The following is a 19,951-nucleotide window of genomic DNA, read 5'->3' on the forward strand; positions in this document are numbered from 1 at the left end:
GGGCTTGAATCTGCTACCTACTGGCTGGGTAAACTTTGACATGTTACTGTAAACCGTGGCTAATTACACCTACCTTATGTATTGTTGTGAGCACTGAATGAGGTCAAGTTATCTCAGACAACCATAGTTGGGCCATACTTTTTCTTTTGCAATATGGTAGCTTCCATTTGCATATCACAGTGTTTATTTCCACTGTGTGTTCCTGTGTGTCCACGGTTCCACTCAGTGTCCTTATCTTTCTCCCTCCTGATAGACCTCGGGGCTGCTGAGAAATACTTGTTCACCATCCACCCTCAAAACAGGCGGGTGAGGAGCTGGCCCCGGAACATCTGCTCTTTAAGTGCAATGGCCATTGGGTGCAAAGGCCCGGCAGCGACGCCAGCATTTTGCATGGATTTGCAAAAGCAAACAACAGATGGAGAAAGCAGAATCAATACATTGAAGGATGGACTAGGTACATTTGATGAGAGGTGCAGTGTGTGGACTGAGAAAACCATGGGAAGCTGCAGTGGCAACCACCGCGTGGCAATATTTCCTGAAAAATCAAAGGTGAGGTAGAAGGATCACCCAAAGAGCCAGGGTTTTTTTGTGCAAACAAAGGTGGTTTATTTTGGAAGTAGACATCTAGAATTTTTTTGCTGTGTGAATTCTGAATTATTTGTAGTGGAGGAGGGTACATTCTCATAACCACAACTGCCAAGGGGCAAGGACCCTGTTGCATGAACAGACCTGTGATGAGGTCGGACAGGCCAAGGCAAGGCTGGAGAGGTTGGGGGAAGAGGCTGAACTGCTGCATCCATAAAAAAAATAAACATGAGAGGAAAAGACATGTTACATTGTGGATGAGCCCTGAGGGCATTACGCTGCCTGAAATAAACTAGACCCAAAAGGACAAATGCGTGTGACTGTGTGGTTCCACTTCCATGAGGTCCTGGAGCAGTCAGATTCAGAGGCAGAAAGTAGAATGGCAGTTGCCAGGGACTAGGGGTGGGCAGGGGCGGAGGATGGGGAGTTATTGATTAATGCACACAGTTTCAGTTTTGCAATAGACAAGAAGAGTTCTGCAGGCGGATGGTGGCAATGGCTGAACACCGTGACTCGGCTTAACACCGCTGAACTGTACACTTACAAATGGTTAAAGCAGTATGTTTTAGGTGATACCTATTTTACCACAATAAAAAATTGGAAAAGCATTAAAACATTGGCTTTCTAGAAGGAAACTGGTGCCAGGGGAGAGGACAGAGGAGAAAGCCAGCAATATGGCGAGAGGCTGCCACCAAGGAAAAATTCCCCCTGGTAGAGTGGCCAAGGACTTTTCAAAACCAAGACTATTTAATATTGAGCATGAAGTTGTTTGCTGGATTCACAGCAAATTCACATCCAGCCTCTAATCTCCACTGAAGCCTAGCACCGCACACAAGTTTCCTGGGAATGGAGTATTTGGGTAAACCCGGAGGGACTTCATCTGCCTGAACTGATGTGAGGTGGAGCAATGATGCAATGTGGGACGGAGCCACAATCCAGGGACTGAACTCAGAGAAGTAGGAGCACAGAGCCACAGGTGACTTTGGCATTGTAGATCCTCAGGGCCTTCCTCCCCTGCACCTCTCAGGGAATTTGCAGATATCTCAAGGATGACAGTGGACTTCCCAGAGGGTCAAGGCCAGCTTCTCCAGATCTTAAAAGACAGACACACCCCTGGGGGTATATGATTCACATTTATATGATAACACCCCTTTCCTCCTTGACCTTGTCAACCACCATCTTGCTAACCGTTACACTTTTCAGGAATGTAGCCACAAGTCCTGGTGAGGGGTGCTGTTTGTAAACAGTCAGTAGAGTGCAGCAGGGATTCTGGAACCAGACATATTGGGTTTGGATCTGGGGTCTGCCGCTGATTATGTGCCTCAGACAACTTGTTTCACCTTCCTGAGCCGCAGTTCACTCATGTATAAAACAGTAGTTCTAACATGAATACTCCACCTCATAGAGCTTTCTGGAGACTCAAATAGAGGGCCACATACAAAGTACGTAGAACAGTTCATGTAGTGTTTGGGGGCTAGAGTGAAGAAATAAAATGGAGTCGTTACCATCAAGCTGCTAAATTATAGAAATTAAGTAGGCTGAGGCAACGGGGAAACAATTCTTCTTGTTTTAACTGACCCTGGGAACTTAAACTTGTGAACTTTCTGACCCTGTGTCAAAGCCTGGATGCAAGTCAGTGCGTTGTGTGGAAATACCTGGACGTACATCCAACTTGCAGTGAACCAGCCGAGCGACCTCAGGAAGAAACTGTCCCGTGGTCCAGACCACCAGACACCTGACAAATACCACCTCAGCCCAGTCCGGGGGCTGCGAGTACAGGGCTGAGTGAGCTTTTTACTGTACAAACCCTCGACTTTTCTTTCTCCTTCGGAACACTCTGGGCAATTGCCTAGTTGTGTTTCCAGTTTGCAGATCCTAAGACCCTTGCGCAAATCTGTCATTTATATTTAGCCAAAGCCCCCTGACGTTTGGGGGTCAGGTAATATTGTTCATCACTAGCTATTACCAAAGTCCCTGCCTCAGTGCCTGGCAGGACCTCAACTGGTATTGATGATTGTTTTAAGGAGGCCTGCGGGTTCCTGACCTCTGCCCTAACCTGCCTAGAGCCTCGTGGGCCTTGGTTCAAGGAGCAGCAGGGCTTCCTCAGGCCGCCCCAGACACTATTTGCTCTTTTGTTCCCTGGAAGGCAAAGGAACAAGGGGAGCCCCACGTGGGCGGTGGCGTTCAGGAGCTCTCCAAGGGAGTGGGGGTGGTTCCACGCAGCTCACCCCCCTCTCCGGGAAGAAAGGACCCCAGCACAGACCTGCTGCAGATGGGAGAGTGGAACCGTCCTCTTAAAGGGAAGACCCTATTTTAATAGACTCTGTGTGATAGGAAAGCACGTATTGCTGCTGAGGTGGTAGAGGCGAAAGCAAGTTCGAACTCCGGGCCGACTTTAGAGCGGGGCGGGCAGAGCAGGGCAGACTCCTTGGAACTCTGTCTTTGGCTTTGGCACTTTCTCTTCTGTGTTCTGACTTGAATGTAGTCGCAGAACTTGTGCTTTTCCAATGTGCTCTGGGAGAAGGGGAGACATAGTGTGTGGGGGAGGATCGGGAGGGGCCGGAGCCTTACTTGGGAGCTGCCCAGGGGACCTGGGGGGACCCCTGCCCCGGCAAGGCCCCAGGCAGACGTGCAAGAGCAGGGGGAGATGCTTGAGAGCCCAAGTCATCGCTGCTTCTGCTCTGGGCTCTGCCGGTGGCGGGGAGAGCGGACTCTTCTCTGAGCCTCACGACCACCCTCTTCTTTCTACATCCAGGTAACAATATCTATGAAGCGCCCACTCTCTGCAGACACTCCGCCAGCCACTCAGGACCACGTACAGTCTAGTGAGGGAGAACCTCCTGCATGGCAGCTACTGCCTTCTCTCCCCTCGAACACCCCCTCCCTGCCTTGGTCTGAGACACCGGCTGACAGTAGCAGCCTCCTCCCTCATCTCCCTCATTCCCTCCAGCCCCTGAAAGTCCATACTCCATACAGAAATCAGAGGGGTGCTGCCCCTAACCCTCCAGTGTACCCGTGTCCTCTGCATGAGACCACAGACCAGGTCCATCTGTCTCATCTCATTTCTTACCACTGTCCCCAACCCACAAGGCCCGGGTCACCCTGGTCCGCTCACTCTTTCACCATCACACCAGGAGGTAGGACTCCTGTTTGTAGCCTCTCCCCTGACCTGCTTCGGACTGAATCTGTCCAGTCGTTCAGCTCAAGGAGCCCTCTCCTCACCATGCCAGGCCTTCTCACTGTCTACCACATCACCCCATCCTACTTTCCTTATGGCACGAGTGCCCCTCCGACGCTTTTATTTGTTGCCTGCCCACCTCCTCCCGAGAATGCAAGCTCCCCGACAGCAGGGACTTGTCTGAATTCTTCCCAACGATCCCTGGAGCCTGGCACACAGGTGCTAAGTAAGTTTCTGTTGAACAGATGAATGAGTGAATGGATGAGTGGATGAGATGAACAGCTTCTCTGGACAGAGGCCCATCTCCAAGGAGTCTTAAACCCCCCAAGGAATCCAGCCAGGGTGAGCCTCGATGAGCCTCGGGGACCTGCCACGTGGAATCTTACCTGGCTTTTCGCTTTCTGGTAGAGCTGTTGCCTTGGACTTCTTCGGGGATTGGCTATAACCAACACAGAAAAAAGAAGGTCGGGGAAAGCCAGGCTGGCGGGTCATGGCAGAGCGGCAGCGTGGACGGGGAGGCGAGCAAGGTTCTCCGGGGAGAGGTAGGAGCCAGTCCTCCCTGAGAACTGGCAAGTGTGTCTGTCCATGGTGGCACCACCCCAAGGGGGACCCTGACAACTGTGACTCCACCACCTGCCATGGCCACAGGGAATGGAGGCCACTCTGCCAGCTCCGCCCCAGGCAGGCTCTCTTGGTCTCTTGCCTCCTTTCAGACAGGAACCTTCCCCCTTAGTGGGGAAGATGAGAACCGGCTTCCCTGATGGATTACTTATAAGCACTAACAAGGCTCTTGTATTATCTCCTATCGGCTTTACACTTCAGCAAGCCTTTTCACGCACCGGATGTAATCCGTCCTCCCTACAACTATGGGAGAGGGGCTGTGGAGAGGAGAAACTGAGGCTCAGACAGGCTTCACCAAGGCCACAGTGAGGCAAGCCGGCCTTGCTCCTCTGCCCCCCCCCCCCGGCCTCCCAAAGTGGAAGAGAAAACCAAACGCAGCACCCGCACCTTCAACAAATCTAAGTGAGCACAAGCACCTGCCTATTCCTCCCCAAGCCCATCACGCTGCAGCCACCCCACAGCCTAACATCCTCTAAGTGCACACATCCCTGATTCCACTCCTGACACTCTGCTCCCCCGCACCCGCCCGCCCCACCTTCCCTCGTTCAAGTCCTATTCACCCAACAGGGCTCTCCAAGCCGTAGCTGAAATACCTGGGTGATTGTTAAAAATACACAGTCCCTGTGTACCCGCCTCTCACGCCACCGGCTGTGTTAGACTCTCTGGGAATTTTTACTTTGAACGAGCTCTGCTGTGAATCTGAGCACAGCCGGGCATATAAGGCAGGCAAGCCCAAGTCCGATCCCAGTTGTTCCGCTGACCAGCCAGGTGACTTGTGGTTATTCTGTTTCTGAGCCTCAGTTTTCTCATCTGTAAAATGGAGGTGATAGGGCCTCCACCGGTGGCTGTGTGGACTAGAGCCATGTAAGGCACCCAGCGATGGCAGGCAGCTATCACGGGCACCCAGTACTGCAGGCGCCAGCGCTGGCCGTCTGGCCCCCCTCACCTTTGTGAGGCCTTTCCTCACCTCTCCTTTCCCCACTTGGGGTTGGTCTCTTTCTCTCCGGCCGTCCAGGGCCCTTAATGCCAACGTAGAGGCACCGCTGCCTGCCTGTTAGCGCTCCTTCTCCACTTGTCTTCCCAAGAGCTTCTGGAGGGCTAGCTGCCGTTCTCCAGCTCTGTCTTGCTACAGCTGGCACAGGTCACCCCCTTGGGTGCCCCCACAGCTGGCAGCTGGAGTCTGGTCTGGCAGACTGGGTCTTTGAGCAGCACAAGTAGCCCTGGAGGGTCCCATGGGAGAGGCTCACCTCCCCCTCCCGGACAGGCTCAGGGAACCCAGGCTTTGGCCAGCACCGCCTCCCTTCTCCGGACCCCACTAGCCTCACCTGAGAGGACAGGTGGTAAATGTGAGGGAACAGTTCTGGGAATGGAGGGGCATGTGAGGGGTGTGAAGCCCACCTGTATGATGGCTGTTGCCTTTCTTGAGGTGGTTCCTGGACTTCTTGGAGCTGGTTTAGGAGTTTTTCTGTGGGGATGGAGACTAGAGGCTGGGGAAGCAGCTGAGCCACTGCTGTCTGCAGGAGCCCCAAGGCCAAGTCCTTCTCTGTAAGCAGAGGCGGGAGCAGTCCTCAGGGGCATGACCCCCAGACCCCATTCTGGCCCTGAATGGGACATGCAGGAAGTGGGGCCTCCAGCCCGTCCGCCTAACCCTGGCCCAGGGCAGCTTTCTCTAACCACCTCACGTTCTGCCCACAGGGCCCCACGGGGAGGTCCTACTTCTCCCTGGCCCTGTGTGTGCCGTGCGCCCAGCCCTTCCACACCTCTTCATGTGCACCTTACCTTGCTCCTGGCCCACCTGCCCACCACACACCCTGGCCCATCTGGGAAGCCCATAGGGGACCTGTCCCCTCCTCCTCCCCCTTCACTCTTCCCATCAGGAAGCCACCCCAATCAGCTCTCGGCTCTCACCGCTCCTCACCTTCCCACTTAGGCATAGCCTCTGCCCCCAATCCCAGTGTGTGTGCCTATATCCTTTCATGTGTTCACATGTGTGTGTTTGCATTTGTGTGCGTATTGTCCACGGTGGTGGGTGAGGCACTGAGTCCACTAAGTCTGGTCTTTGGACTCCTCCCTCCCAGGTGTCGAGGCCTGCGGTCAGTGCAAAGGAGGGGTCCCCTCCCAGGAGCAGGTCACGGATATCCTGGGGACTCGAGGCTTAGGCAGAAGGCCCGGTGACATTGGAATGCTGCCAAACCAGCGGACAAGGCCCTCAACAGCCTCTACTATGAGGATGATCTGGGGTGGGGCTGAGTCTCACCCTTGGGGGGAGCAAAGAGCAGCCAGAACTGGATAGCACTCAAGGAGTCTGTTTGCAGGATCTGACAAAGGAGCTCCAAGATCTGTGGGCAGGACAGACGGGGGTCAGCACGCTGAATGGCCTGTTCCAGCGGGCAACGTGGGTGCCTGCCCCCCGAAGTGGGCTCCAGAGCCACACGCTTGGCTAAAATGGTCCCCACAATCGTCCTTGCCTCCCATCTGCATGGGACTTTGCACTCTACAGAGGGCTTGCTCTCCCAGCAGCCCTGGGGGAAGAGTCTTAAATGCCTCACTGAACAGGTAAGCAATCTGAGGCCTTGAGGGAGGAGGGTACCTAGCAGGGAGGTGGAGGCAAAACTAACCCACAGAATCAGATAGGTGGACCCCTCATCTCTGAACCCTGCTTGGGCTGGTTGCACCCCAAGTCCCTCCCTGGGAAGGCGAAGCCAGAGCTGGACAGTCAGCTCCTCAGAGACGCACCGAGTCCCAAATGCCCGAATCCTTGGTGTGGGGATTTCAGGGACCCCAAGAGCCTCCCCACCCTGAAGTTCCCAAATTCAGAGTCTGGAGATGTTAGCAAAGAGGCGGGGTGACCCCAGTGGGGGCCTGCTGGTCCTGCAAGCTGCTCAGCTCGGGGCTCCTTCCCACCACCGAGCAACATGCTCGTTTTGCTTGCGGCTGTGTCCTCAGCATCTGCCATCTTTGCTGCTTCAGGGCCCTTTCCCCCCTGCATCCGCCAGTGAAGGATCATTGGGAAAAGATCCAGCTCTGTCTTGAAAGGGCTACGGGGGCTCCCTAGGACATGATGCTGGTGGCGGCTGTGTCTGTGGTTGGCTGGAGTTTGAGCCCTCGATGGGAGATGGAGCACCTGGTGTCCTAGGAAAGGGGGTTCCTTCTTTCAGGAGAGCCCACTTGAACCAGCGGAGGTCAGAGGGGAACCTGGGCTTGCCTCACCCCCAGGCCTATGCCTGCTAGGGTGTCCGCCCTTGCCCCCAGGTACCCACCCTCTGTGGTGACCCTGCCCCCACTCTGCCCCAGGGTCCTTCTCAGTTGCCCCAGCATCCAACTTACCTGCCCTGTGCACCCTCCCCAGGGAACCTGAGAACCTATTTCCAGGCAAGGTGGAGCCGCCCTATGGTGGAGAAAGTACTGTGTTCTAGTCCCAGCTGTGCTGCTTCCTCTATGGGGACCTGGGCCACAAAATGTCACCTGGGGGAGCCTCAGCCTCCCCATCTGTGAAATGAGGATCTGGGGCCCTGTCTGCTCCACTCAGGTCACTGGGCTGTTTTGACTGCACTGGTCACAGGCAAGGCCTTGAGATTCTGGCTAATTGTCTGGCCTTTCCTGGAGAACATGTGTGCATTTTAACAGGGACTTTCAATACCTTAACCCACTGGAATGGGTCATGGACTCATCTCAGGCCTTGATGGGGAAACTTGAATGTGGGGTGGGGGGCTCTGTGCTTTGTGTAGCACAGACCAGATGCCTCTCAGAGTGTGGGGAGACGAGGCTGGGGCCAGCCTTGCAGGCGGCAGGGTGCCACACACGGAGATGGTCTGAGGACACACTGGGCAGGACCTTTGTCTCCACGCTTCTCACTCCGCCACTGCAGCTCCCTTCGTTAACTTGCCAAGTGCCAAAGTGGGAACAGACGTTAGTGATAACGTGTCCATTCCCCCCATTTGGCTTGATCATGGGACTAAGGCCCGAAGAGGGGAAAGGACTTAACAAAAAGGGGAAAGATTACACAGAAACCTGGAAGCAGCAGAGGATTGGGCTCCTGACTCCCAGGTCTGGAGTTTTCGGGTCTTACAGTCTTAGGTGCAAGTGTCCCCAGGAGAGTTCACCCTTAGCAGTTTGTAAGAGTTCTAGTTGGGATCGCAGTAGGTCTGGGAGCAACACCACCCTGTTCTCTGGCCTCAAACCAGGGCCTCTTTAGGGCCGCAGTCCCCGGCCTTCCCAGGGTCTCACCAGCAGCTCCTGATCCTGCAGGACATAGTTCTGGACTCCTCCATCTCTGCTGGAGGTGTAGCTCCCTGGGCCCTGGCGGGAGTGGCGGCGGCTGAGCCCTCGGGTGGCAGCAGGGATGAGCCTCCCGGTCTCTGCCGAGTACTTTGCCCCCTGCTCCCGTTTAGGCTCCTCCTGCTGGAAGAAAAGTGTCCAGGGACTCCAGGGGTGGGGATATGGAATACAGAGACAGACAGACAGACAGACAGACAGACAGATGGGAGAGAGGGCAGAGGGGAAGAGAATAGGAAGCTGGGTCACGTCTCCAGGGTGCCTACCACCTCGTTTCCTGGAACCTCAGCATCATAGCATTGATGTGGAACATCAATATGGAACAGGCCAGCCCCACCCTGTTCTACACCCCTCTCCCCAGCAGGGGCCCTTCCCTTGTGGCCAAAGCTCTTCCTCCTGAAACTTCATTGAACACCGGCCACCCACTGTGGTCCTTCCCCCCAGCCCATCAGTATTCTGTGCTGAGGTCCCCACACCTACCTTAATTCCTAGCTCAGCTGCCCCCAGCTATGTCTCCCACAGCTTGGCATTCTTTCTTAGCCCTGGGAAACCCTCCTAGGCTGGGCCTGTGGGCACGAGGTCCGGCACCGCTAGACTCGGGAACTCCAGTTAAGACTGGTAAGATCTTTTTTCCCATTTTAAAGATAAGAAAAACTGAGAGCCAGACCATTTAGCTGAGTTGCCCCCAGAGCCACAGTGAGTTAGCTTTGGAGCAGAGATGAGAATTCTGCTGCCCATCACAAGCGCAGGACGAGACTCGCCCACAAAGGGCCAGGCCTGTCCTAGGACCAGTTCTACTACCTTTAAGCTGCCTCCAACTCATCTTTACTGGTCAGCAAATGGCACCCATAAGGCCACTCCACTCCTGTTTGAAAATTCTTCAGTGGCTCTCCACTCCTTATGAGATTAGGTACTACACTAAGTTCAGAAATCAGAACAAGCTGCTCTTGCCCACATTCTAAGTCGGCCCCTTCCCACCTTCTCCACCATTGCTCCACACTTCAGCTCCCTGCTCTCTGAATATGTCCTGCGTTTTCCAGCTTCCGAGCTTCCACGCTGTGTGCCTCTGCAAGGATGCCCCTCGCACTTCTGAGCTAGGAATCCTTCCCGCATTTCTGCCCCTGCTCCCACTCCCCCTACATTTCTCTGCTCCTCTGAGGCCTCACTGTGGCCGCCTCCCTTGGGCTGGTACTTGTGGTCCCACCGCCCCGTGTGCACAGCAGCGCTCCAAGCACTCTTGCTCCTTTGCTGATCAGGTCGGCCAGATTGGGGCGGGGCTTCCTTACAAAGGGCTGGGCCCGTGGCGTCTCTTCCCAAACAGCTCCTTTGTTCTGCACCCACCTCTTTGTCCTTCGGCTCATTCTCCTTGCCGAATGTGACCACCTGGGAAGCCAGGTCCTTCAACTCCTTCTTCCAGGCCTCTGGGGGAAGGGGACAAGACCCTGGCAACTGATGTCTGGGGCCCCTCTCCTTGCCCTCCCTGTGGCATCAGGTGTTGGGGGGCTGTAGGTGGAAGAGCATCCTCTCCTCCCAGTTGTCCACCTGTATCTTAAAGGGAAGGGGAGGTGGTGCCCTTGGAGGAAGGATTAAGAGTCGCACTGTCGGCGGGTAGGAGGGGCTATGGAGGGGCTGTGGTTATCCTAGCCTGTGGCTTGACTGGGAGCCGCCGGAGAGCATTCGAATATTTATGCCAAGATGTGAGTGGTTTAATCTACCTTTGTCCCTTTTAGGAAACTGAAACCAAGATTGAGATTCAGTTGATACGCAGTGCCAGTTACTAAAATATTGGTCTACTGGAGAGAGTGGTACAGAGCCCTGACCAAGCCTCCCAAACCGCTCTGTCCGCAGGCTGCACCAGCTCCTTCGGCAGGACACTGCTCCGCCCCCGCCCCGCCCCCCGCCCCGCCCCCGCCCCATGACAGAAAGGGCGGGGCCTGGCAGAGCAGAGGCCTCGAGCGCGCGGTAGCCTGCCACCATAGCTGACTGTTCTGACAAGCACTAAATCTCTCCAATATCGTTCCTGTTTGTAGCTGTAAGTTATATGACTGTTGCCCAAATCTGCTTGTCCTCTGCTTGTGATTACTCCTCAAACACCTCAAATCCAAGCAAGGGCATTTCTGAGGACTTGGGAGGTGGGAGAATAATGTAGATGCAGATGCTGGAAGAAATGAGGGAATCCGGTTGATCCTATTTTTTTCTCAGGCACCTATGCAAGTGGGACACCCCTTGGAGAGAGGCAAAACCCCAAGGCAGAGGGTCTGTGCCCCAAATACCCACCAGAAAAAAGCCGGGGGTCCCGATTGGACTGCGGGTCTCCAACGGGAGCAGGGACAGTGGGCATCCCCATCAGGCAGTGGGATAAGAGTGCGGCTTGAGGCAGACGAGACAGAGAGGACTTGTCCCGGACGACACAGACGGGCTTCCCGGTAAGATCTGCGAAGGGGTGGAGGATGCGGGAGGGGGGCCTGTGTGGCCCACAAGAGCCCCAGCAGCCTGGGCAGGGGGAGTGCTGGCCCTGCTTCTTCCAGTGCCCACAGCCCATTCATAGGTCATTAGGGCCTGGAGGGCCTGTGCGACCTCCCGGACCTTACCCCAGGCACTTAAGAACAGACAGCCAAGTGATGCGCTCAGTATCACACAGCAAGTCGGGCTTCCCGAGACCCTGGTCCTGAGGTCTGTTTGGCTATGACAAGTGTGAGCATACAGAGGTAAGCAGACTGAGAAGGGATACAGGGGGGTGGAGGCAATAAGCCATAGTCTCTGATGAGAGGGACCTGGGCTCAAACCACAGAGAGTGAGATTTAGCTAAAGCCTCTGGATAAAACCTTTTGCCATCTGTCGGCCTGTGCAGGCTTGAGTACCAGGCAGCCTGGAAGTAGTGGCAGGCAGCATACACCTGCAGACCCTTCGGCCTTCGGTCTGTGTGATACCATGTTACTGCTAGATAGTTCAGCGTCCAGGGCCAGCTTTATCAGGGCAGAACGAAGGCTTACTGTCTCCTTCCTGAAACACTTTCCCTTCAGGCCCCTCACTCTCCTGGCTTGTCCTAGCTTGCCAGCCACTCCTCATTTCCTTGGTTGCTTACTCCTGCTCTCAGCCTCTTAGCCTTGGGGTCCCTGGGGCCCGGCCCCCAGGTTATCCACACAGTCTCCCGGACAGTCCCATCCAGGTACGCCACTTCCACCACCATCCGTCCTTGAATCGTTCTCATGTTTGCACCTCTCCCCAGAACTCCAGACCTCCTCCGTGTCTCCACCTGGATGTCCAAAAGACATCCCACATTCTGAACCTCTTACATCCCCGACTAAACTCCTGACTCCTCCCCCATCCTCCACAGCCCCTTCTGAAGTCATCCTCATCCCAGCCAATGCAATTCCGGTTTTCCAGTCGCTTGAGCCCCAAACCTGAGAGTCAACATTGACTCCTCCCTCTCGCACTATTTTTAATCAGTCAGCAGATGTCGTTGGCTTTACCTTCCGTGTATCTCTAGAGCAGGGCCACTGACTCTCCCTCTAAGACCTCCCTGGTTCGAGCCACCACCCAGACAGAGGCCAACAGGTCACTTCTGACACTGCTATGCTCTCGACTTTCGGTGGCTCTCATCTGACTCAGTGACAGGGCTCAGTGATGGCTACAGTGGCCTCCAGGGACACATGACCTGGGTCCCCATTGCCTCTCTGCTGCATCTGCTTCTCCTCCTCCTTACTCTGTGCCAGCCACACTGGCCTCCTCGCTGTCCCACCAATAGAGGCAGGAGACTTGCCTCGGGGCCCTCACACTCGCTCTTCCCTCTGCCCAGGACATTGCCCTCCAGCCCCAACATCCACATGGCTGATTCCTCCAGCCCCTCCCTTCTTTTAGCTCTTTGCTCAAAAGTCATGCCATTGGTCAGCTCTCCCCCTCTACAGCCTTGGCGCTCACCATGCTCTGATGCCGGGTCTGTCTCCCGTCCTTCCCCCCACCCCCAGGAGTTAGCTCCTGAGGACCGGGACTGTCTTGTTCATTGTCATATTCCCAGGGTCTAAGAAAGTGCCTGATTCATATGGAGTTCCCACTCAGTAGACACTGCTGGGTTGGCGAAATGACCGGTTTTGGCGAACAGAGTGCAGCTCCGAGGCGGAACATTCGCCCTTTTCTCCGATTTATGGGATGATCAGCAATAAGGGAAACTCTGTAGAGCCATGTGGTCTGCCCTTGGCCTGACCCTCAAGTTAAGTCTTGGCTTGGCCAAGTGCTTGCAAGGAGCCAAGCAGCTCCGTGAGCCTGGCCAAGTCCCCATGCTCTCTGGGCCTCAGCCTAGAACTAGGGGCTGGATCCACCCTTTCCAGGATTTAAAGATCCCCACCACCAGCGGCCAGCCACCCCTGCCCTACCTTGGATGTGGGTCACGCGCTGTGGGTGGGGGTGATGCCGGGAGAAGAAGGAGTGGTGGCTGAGGCGGCCGAAGCGGCAGGTGCCAGGGACTTGGGGCTTGGGGGTCCTCGGTGCCTCTGGGATCACCTTGAAGTCCACAACCCCTGGGACCAGCGGTTCTTTCTGTGGCCTGTCGGTCTTGTGGCTTCTTGGCGTGTGCTCTGGCTTCTCAGCCTTCGGCTCAGCCCTTGGACTGAAGAAGAGGGTTACTAAGAAGCTAATGAAGCCTCCGGGCAGCGGTGCCTGCCCAGACTCAGAGTTCGGGGCTTAGTACAGAGTCCATTCCTGAGATACTCTGAAATGTGGTTTCCAGGATTTCTCTACAACATCCCTCCCCCGCTCCCCCACCCCAACCTGAGCTCAAAGCTGGGCCTGGGTGGGTGGGTGGGGGGAATCACTTCCTAACTGGAACAATCCCCAGTCCCAGGGAGGCTTCTGCCTTCCTAAGGTGCCTAGCAGGGAGCTAGGATCCCTCTGAGAGAAGGCAGATGGAATTCCCCAGGATCCCAGTTTTCTCGAAGGAACCATCTCTCTAGCCAGAAAGAGAAGCTATAGACCCACCTACTCATCCAAATACCTGGACTGAAGCAAAGGCACATTATATATTCTTCCAGAACCAGAGGGCTGACCCAGCAAGGCTTTCCCCCCAAGCCAGATATTGGCAGCCCAAGAGAAGCCAATTGTAGGCTGTCACTCCTCCCCCCGTGCCCCCCGCTCGTTCCATCAGGGGCAGTTCTAGCCCAGACTCAGCACTGGGGGCCAAAGCAGGCCTCAAGGTCAGACTACACCAGCAAATCCTTTTCCTGTGGGAGCCCCTCCCAGGAGATGCCGAGCTGATGGTGCAGCTCTGGGGGGTGCAACGCTGCAGGGAAGCTTCAAGCGCTTGCTTCGCTTCACTGGAGACAAGCCGTCTCAGGTTCTCTGTCCTCCACTCTGCACCCTTTCCCTCTCCTGCGCACGCTGTGCCTCTGTCCCTGAAGGAAGAGGTCGAAGTGCATCCAGCAAGGATCTGAAGGTGGGCTGCTCTCTGCCCGGTGCCTGGTGGGACCACCTGCCTGCTCGCCATCTGCTGTCCCTTCTCCCGGTGGCCCTGGCTGGAGGGAGTCCTGGAGTATAGATGGACTCTGGATATGCTAAGCAAGGGGTTCTGCCTCAGGACTCTCTGAGGATTTTGCTGACTAGGCCTCTGAGTTTCCTCTTCCGTCCTTGATTCGCTCCTAAGGGATCTGGGGCTTAAAGAAATAAATCAAACCTTTCCTGAAAGTTACTTTAGCTGGCCTCCCCTAACCCCCAACTGACAAAGTCACCCCTTGAAAATCCCTGGAATTCCTGTGCTCAGCGCTCCTGGCCCCTACTACCATACCCTCTCCCCACGCAGAGAGGGGTCCTGTCCGTGACCTAAGGTACCTCAGGCCTGAGAACCCATTTGGGACCTCGCTCATGGCAGTGGGAGGTGAGGAGGGACTGCCTCCCTTGGACCCTCCTCAGTCTGTTGAGTTCCCCTGAGGCCACTGTTGTTCCCACCACCTCCTCGGGTCAGCAGGGTAGACGTTTGGGGCCTCACCTCAGCAGATGCTCAGCCAGTTGGGTTGTCACCTCTGTAGCCATTGTATGCTCTCTATTAGGATCAAGATCGGTGCACTTAACACTAGTGTTGAAGATGGATATCCGGAGCTCTCACAGACTGGCAGTGAGGCACTGAACTGGAACAGACACGTTGGGAGAAAAAGGTTGGCAATATCTTGTAAAACTGAACATTAGCATACCGCACCAGCCAGCAGGTCCTCTCCCATGTGTGTGCCCACGTGCAACTCCTACACGTGTCCAGGTGGGGCTGTTTGTAAGGCTGTTCAAACCAACACGGATCAGACTAGTAAACACCTGAGGACAACCTGAGTGTCCAGTGGCAGAAGAGTGAGTAAATAAACTGTGCTACATTCAGGCAATTGAAATTATGTCGCAACTAAAACAGATGAACCACGTCTATACACAACTTAGAGGAATTTCACAAATAGAATGCTAAGACAAGGAAAGCAAGTTGCAGAAGACCGCATAGCTTGAGATCCTTATTAAACATAAAGTTCAAAAGCAAGTAAAATTATCTTCAACAAGTGATGAAACGAGAAAAGAAAAGCAAGGAAATGTGAATCACAGAATTCAGCTAGCAGCTCTTCCCGAGAGCGGGCAGGTGGCGGGGAGAGGAGCACCTACTATGTGCTTGTGGCGACACGCCGGGTCTCGGTTCGGGAGGTCTGTTTGCTGGTGTCCATTGTGTTATTAGGTAAATGAATTAAATGACACGGGTGCAAGATGGCAGGTGCCAAAGCCAAGAATGGAGATCCATCTAAATCTATGGGCCTGAATACAGGCACATGCTGCCAAAGTGCTGGGGGCTTCCGGTGCCAGGGACAGCGTTGGAAAGAACGGGAAGTTGGTGCATTCTGAAAATTATCACTCGGAATCACAGATTCTTCAAGGGGCTCCGGAGAACCCAGAAACTCCGGAAGCTCCAGAAATGTTAGACGTGATCCATTAAACTGATTGTATAAGATGCTGCTGGGTCGCACCCCACAGCGGCCATCAAGGGGTCAGGCCTGTCTTCCCCTTACTCCCCTCTCCCCGTGGGCCCCCAGCCGGCCAGGCACAAGGAGTTTGAACGCTCACAAAAGCCCAGGGACAGAACATCCCCCCCTGCATCTCAGACCCTCTGGGCCCTCCCTTGGGCCCCAGTCTGGCTCTAGCATCCATTTCCTGCCCTGGACAGATCCCTGGACTCACCAGGGCAGGGGCCCACTCCAGCACATGGGCGAGAAGCCCCTGTTGCTCAAACAGGAAGGAGCAAGAGGACAGTCAAAGGGAAGGCTTGTGGGTGCTGTGGGCAAGCCTGTCTGCTTTGTGACTCAGGAGCCAGTGGTTGCTAGGCTACCCCTTCCTTCCTCACAACTCCAGAACCACTCCCCAGCGCCCCTCACCCTCACCCAGCTCCTCTTCCTCCTCCCGGAGTGGAAGGCAGGGCTTGTTGGCGGCCTTCTCTACTCTCCCTCCAACCCCTCTCTGCCTCCCATTCAGAGCTCCCCGTGGAGACCACAGGAGGAAAGGAGAGTCAGGCTGGTTTCAGCCAGTGAGCGGCAGGCAGAGACGGGAAACTGGCAAAGAAGGTTGGCGGGCTGGGGTCCCAGCTTTGTAGGTGTGACTGGGCCAGATGCCACCATGTAGGGCTCTGTCCCCATGTGTCTTGTTTCTGGAGACGGACTGGCTGGAAGCTGTCTCTTAGATGGAGAGACATGACCCAGAGGGGCCCTCCAGCCCTACCCTCGCCAGGATCACCGTGGGGGAAGATCCCAGGTTTTCAGTGGGGCAAGAGTTTCAGGTAGATTCTGACTTTGTCTAGATGGGTTACCTTGGGTAAGTGGTCCGTATTGCCAGATGCGGAATAGTGGTAAGAGTGCTTGGTTCAAATCCCGGTTCTGTCACTCGCTGGCTGTGTGGCCTCCAATGTCTCCGAGCCTCAGTTTCTGTGTCTCTGACATGGAGATGACACCGGCACGTATTCTCACAGGACTGCTGGGCAGATCGAGGGGTTAGTGTCCATTACGGTGTTGAGAACGGTGCCCGGCACCAGGCGTGCTCTCTTATTGCTGCCGCCTTCTCCGAGCCCGTAGAATGGGGTGCTCTCACCTAGTTCTGGGTCCTTCTGAGGCAAGTGAGCTAATGGCCGTGAAGCACCTATTTGACTACATGCCTGGCTCAAAAGTGGTGATTCCTGCTATCTTTATTATTGGTATCTTGATGGAGGCCGACTATGAAGTGGGTGGGATAGGCCTGTCGCCTGAGAGCTGCGTTGGGTAAGTAGCTATTTCTCCAGGGCTCAGCTTGGACGCCTGTAAAATGGGGGTAAGGCTAATGCCCAGTCCGCGGGGCTGTGGAGGGGTCAGGGCTGCCAGGGAGCAGGCAGGGTCTGTGAACCACAGAAAGGTTTGCACACAGGGCTTGATGCTATCCTAGCCGCGAAGCCTCTGGCCCTTGAAACCCATGGGACTGGGCCTGTTCAAGGATCTTTATCCTTACAGCCCCTGGCTTCATATTAGTGGCTCAATGCTTCCAGACTCTGAGTCTCCCTCCTGGGGAGGAACAAAAGGAAGGACAGCTAGAAGCAAATCCGAGTCTCTCTGCCGAGGGGTAGTATGGGGTCACGATGGGGCGTGACCACTGCTCTTGGCCTCCCTAAGTGCTTCTCCACCCACACAGGTCAGAATGTTCCCCATTTGAGCTCTGGCTTCTCCTGTCTCAGCAGGAAGGAGGTGACTGGCCCCTTCGATGCCGTTCTAAAAGTCCCCTCTTTCCTGCTTCTGGGAATCCTGGTGACTTGTTAGGATAAATGACATGTTTGAAAGGAGAGAGGGCTTCTTCCCTCCTGGCCAGCCCTTCCCTGTCACTCTGAGCTCACTCAGGGATCCCCCACAGTGGGCTGACACAGCTGAGGGTAAAAGCCACGTTCCCCTCCCCTGTGCACGGCTTAACGCTTCTGTGGTATGACTCAGGACTGGACACCTGGTCTGCATGCGGATTGCAGCTGGGGGGCAAAGGGGACACCCTAGGGACTGCCCTCCACACCGATTTGTGAGGGTTGTAAAAGGGTGGCTGAGGAAGATGACATCTTTCTTTGTAGAGGGTGAAAACAGGAGGCAGGTTCTGTCTGCCGGGAAATGGCGTGAAGTGCCGTCCTCCTGGCCCGGAGGCCCCGGTTATGAGACTTTCAAATTTTGAAAGCACTCCCCACACAGCAGACCCAGTGCTATAGTATCTCATTTAACCAATGAGGGAGCTGGAGAAATCCTTAGTTATTGTGTTGCAAATACATTGTCCCCTCCCCGGCTCGCTCTTCTGTCTCCAAATGCAGTCCCCGATGGAGGCACTGATGGCAGTGAGAACGGCACCACGTGTTGGACCGGTGGGGTCAGGCTGGGCCTTGATTCAGCAACACGGGTACTTAGTCCTGGCTAGGGACGAATCCAGAGCCTAGACTCCAACTACAGGAGGAAGTTTACTTAGAAAGTCACAGAAGTGGAAGAAGTGAGCAGTAGAAGACAGAGGCTCAGGAAACAAGCCGCAGAGACAAAAGAGGGGTCCTTGGGGCTTAGTAGAAAGAGAGAAGCACCCTGGCTGGTGTGGCTCAGTGGACTGAGTGCCAGCCTGTGAACCAAAGGGTCGCTGGTTCGATTCCCAGTCAGGACACTTTCCTGGGTTGTGAGCCAGGTCCCTGGTTGAGGGTGCGCGAGAGGCAACTGATGGATGGATCTCTCGCCCGTCGCTGTTTCTCTCCCTCTCTTTCTTCCTCCCTTCCTCTCTCTCTTAAAGTAAATAAGTAAAATATTTGTTTTAAAAAAGGAAAGTGTCTTGGTAGTAAAAGACTGTGAGAGAAGGGAAAAAACAGAAAAAAGAACGAGAGGGGTAAGAGAACACGAGTCTGGTGGGGAAAGGCACGGGCGTGCCCCCCGGGGAGAGCCGCACTGGGTCCTCGCCCTTGACCATATTCATCTGGAGGCCTCAGGGCAGGATCCAATAGACCATTCACCAGCTTTCCAAGTGTGTCCTTTCTGGGCCGTGGCCTCTACTCACTGGTCCTGACGTCAGCCACCGTGTCTTCACTCGTCTGCTTTCACTGCTTTTCTGGGCCTGGAGTTGAAACACAACTGAGGCCCAGAGTAGCTAATGTGAGACAGAACCTCATTGTCCTGGGAGCTTAATGCTGAAGGGCTACCTCTGGGCCCTGCGTTCGTTCCTCCTCTAAGGGGGTCCAACAGCATGACTAGCAACACGCGGGGGGGGGGGACAGTGAGGAGGGGAGGGTCCGAACTACATGACCAGCTATACGAAAGGTCAGGGCATCTAAACTGCATGACCTCTGATATGCCAGGGGAGAAAAGGTCACCTGGGGATGAGTCCTTGTTTTTCCAGTTGGCCCATTGCTAGGCACTCAGAGCTTTCTGCGGTCCCTTTCTAGGGACCTTCTGTACCTGGTTCGTGGTCCTTTGCTCCGCTCACACTGATTTCACTGCCTACCACAGAGAGAAATTCCTTATCTGTAACATAGCCCAATTTACTGATCTTACCCTTAAAGATCAGTGGTGCTTGTGTCCTATTTGAAAGATCTTTGCCTACCCAAGGTTATCTCTAGTAATATTTTCTAGAACATGGGTCCCTAACCTCCATGGACTCTGCTCAAATTACCGCCTGAGCCCCACCTCCTGTGTCTCCCACCCCACCCTGGTCCCTGGTGCCACAAAGGTTGGGGACCACTGTTCTAGAAGATTCACTGTTTTACCTCAAACACTTAGATATCAATGTGGGTTTGGTTTTTGTGTATGGTGTGACATAGGGCTGATGAGCCATATTTTTTCATAAAAATATCCTTTTGATACAGCACCATTATTCAAAACACTGTTTGTGCCTTGCTTCCCTGCAGTAGCACCTTTATCAAAATTAAGCATCCGTGTGTGTGTGGCCTGTTTCTGGACTCTGCCTTTTCCCATGCTCTTTGTTTACCATTCCACCAATATATAGTCTCTTAAGAACTATCATTTTAAATGCCTCTTAATGTCTAATGGTATAAGACTTTGTTGGGGAAACTCATTTTCTTCTCCTCTCTCGATATTTCCGACACCAAACATTATAGGAGTTTCTCCACTTCCAGAAGTTCATTTCAGAGACACCAAGTGGGTGTTCCACAAGTTTAACTCAATGCTAACACTCTCTGCCTAGTGATCCCCTAGGCTAAGGGCCCAGTCCCACAAGACTGCCCCCTGTAAACACCAGGTGCAAGTTCAGGTTCACCTGTTCTTCTGACTGACCAGTTATAAATTGGGTTCCCATGATCCC

At 54.6% G+C, this 19,951-nt stretch overlaps 1 protein-coding gene across 1 annotated transcript; it reads right to left on the reverse strand.

Annotated features, from left to right (window-relative positions):
* Nucleotides 1–609: 609 nt before the first annotated feature.
* On the reverse strand, nucleotides 610–14,680 carry TBATA (thymus, brain and testes associated). Its single transcript, XM_037130678.2, has 9 exons — nucleotides 14,637–14,680; nucleotides 13,033–13,265; nucleotides 10,937–11,092; nucleotides 10,001–10,080; nucleotides 8,612–8,785; nucleotides 6,642–6,723; nucleotides 5,783–5,927; nucleotides 4,150–4,202; nucleotides 610–3,099 (listed from the first exon to the last, which is right to left on the reverse strand). Exons 1-9 carry the CDS (start codon nucleotides 14,678–14,680, stop codon nucleotides 2,981–2,983), a joined length of 1,086 nt encoding a protein of 361 aa, XP_036986573.2. The 3' UTR covers nucleotides 610–2,980.
* Between the last annotated feature and the right edge of the window lie 5,271 nt (nucleotides 14,681–19,951).

Source organism: Artibeus jamaicensis, unplaced genomic scaffold (assembly GCF_021234435.1).
Source record: "Artibeus jamaicensis isolate MK-2021 breed Jamaican fruit bat unplaced genomic scaffold, CSHL_Jam_final contig_332, whole genome shotgun sequence".
Taxonomy (NCBI): Eukaryota; Metazoa; Chordata; class Mammalia; order Chiroptera; family Phyllostomidae; genus Artibeus; species Artibeus jamaicensis.

Coding starts and splice junctions, on each gene's coding strand:
- TBATA (XM_037130678.2), bottom strand. CDS start 14,680: ATGGCTACAGAGGTGACAACCCAACTGGCTGAGCATCTGCTGAG. Junction 5,928..6,641: donor GCTCTTTGCTCCCCCCAAGG/GTGAGACTCAGC, acceptor CTCTGCTTACAG/AGAAGGACTTGGCCTTGGGG. Junction 3,100..4,149: donor ACCAGAAAGCGAAAAGCCAG/GTAAGATTCCAC, acceptor CCCTTCTCCCAG/AGCACATTGGAAAAGCACAA.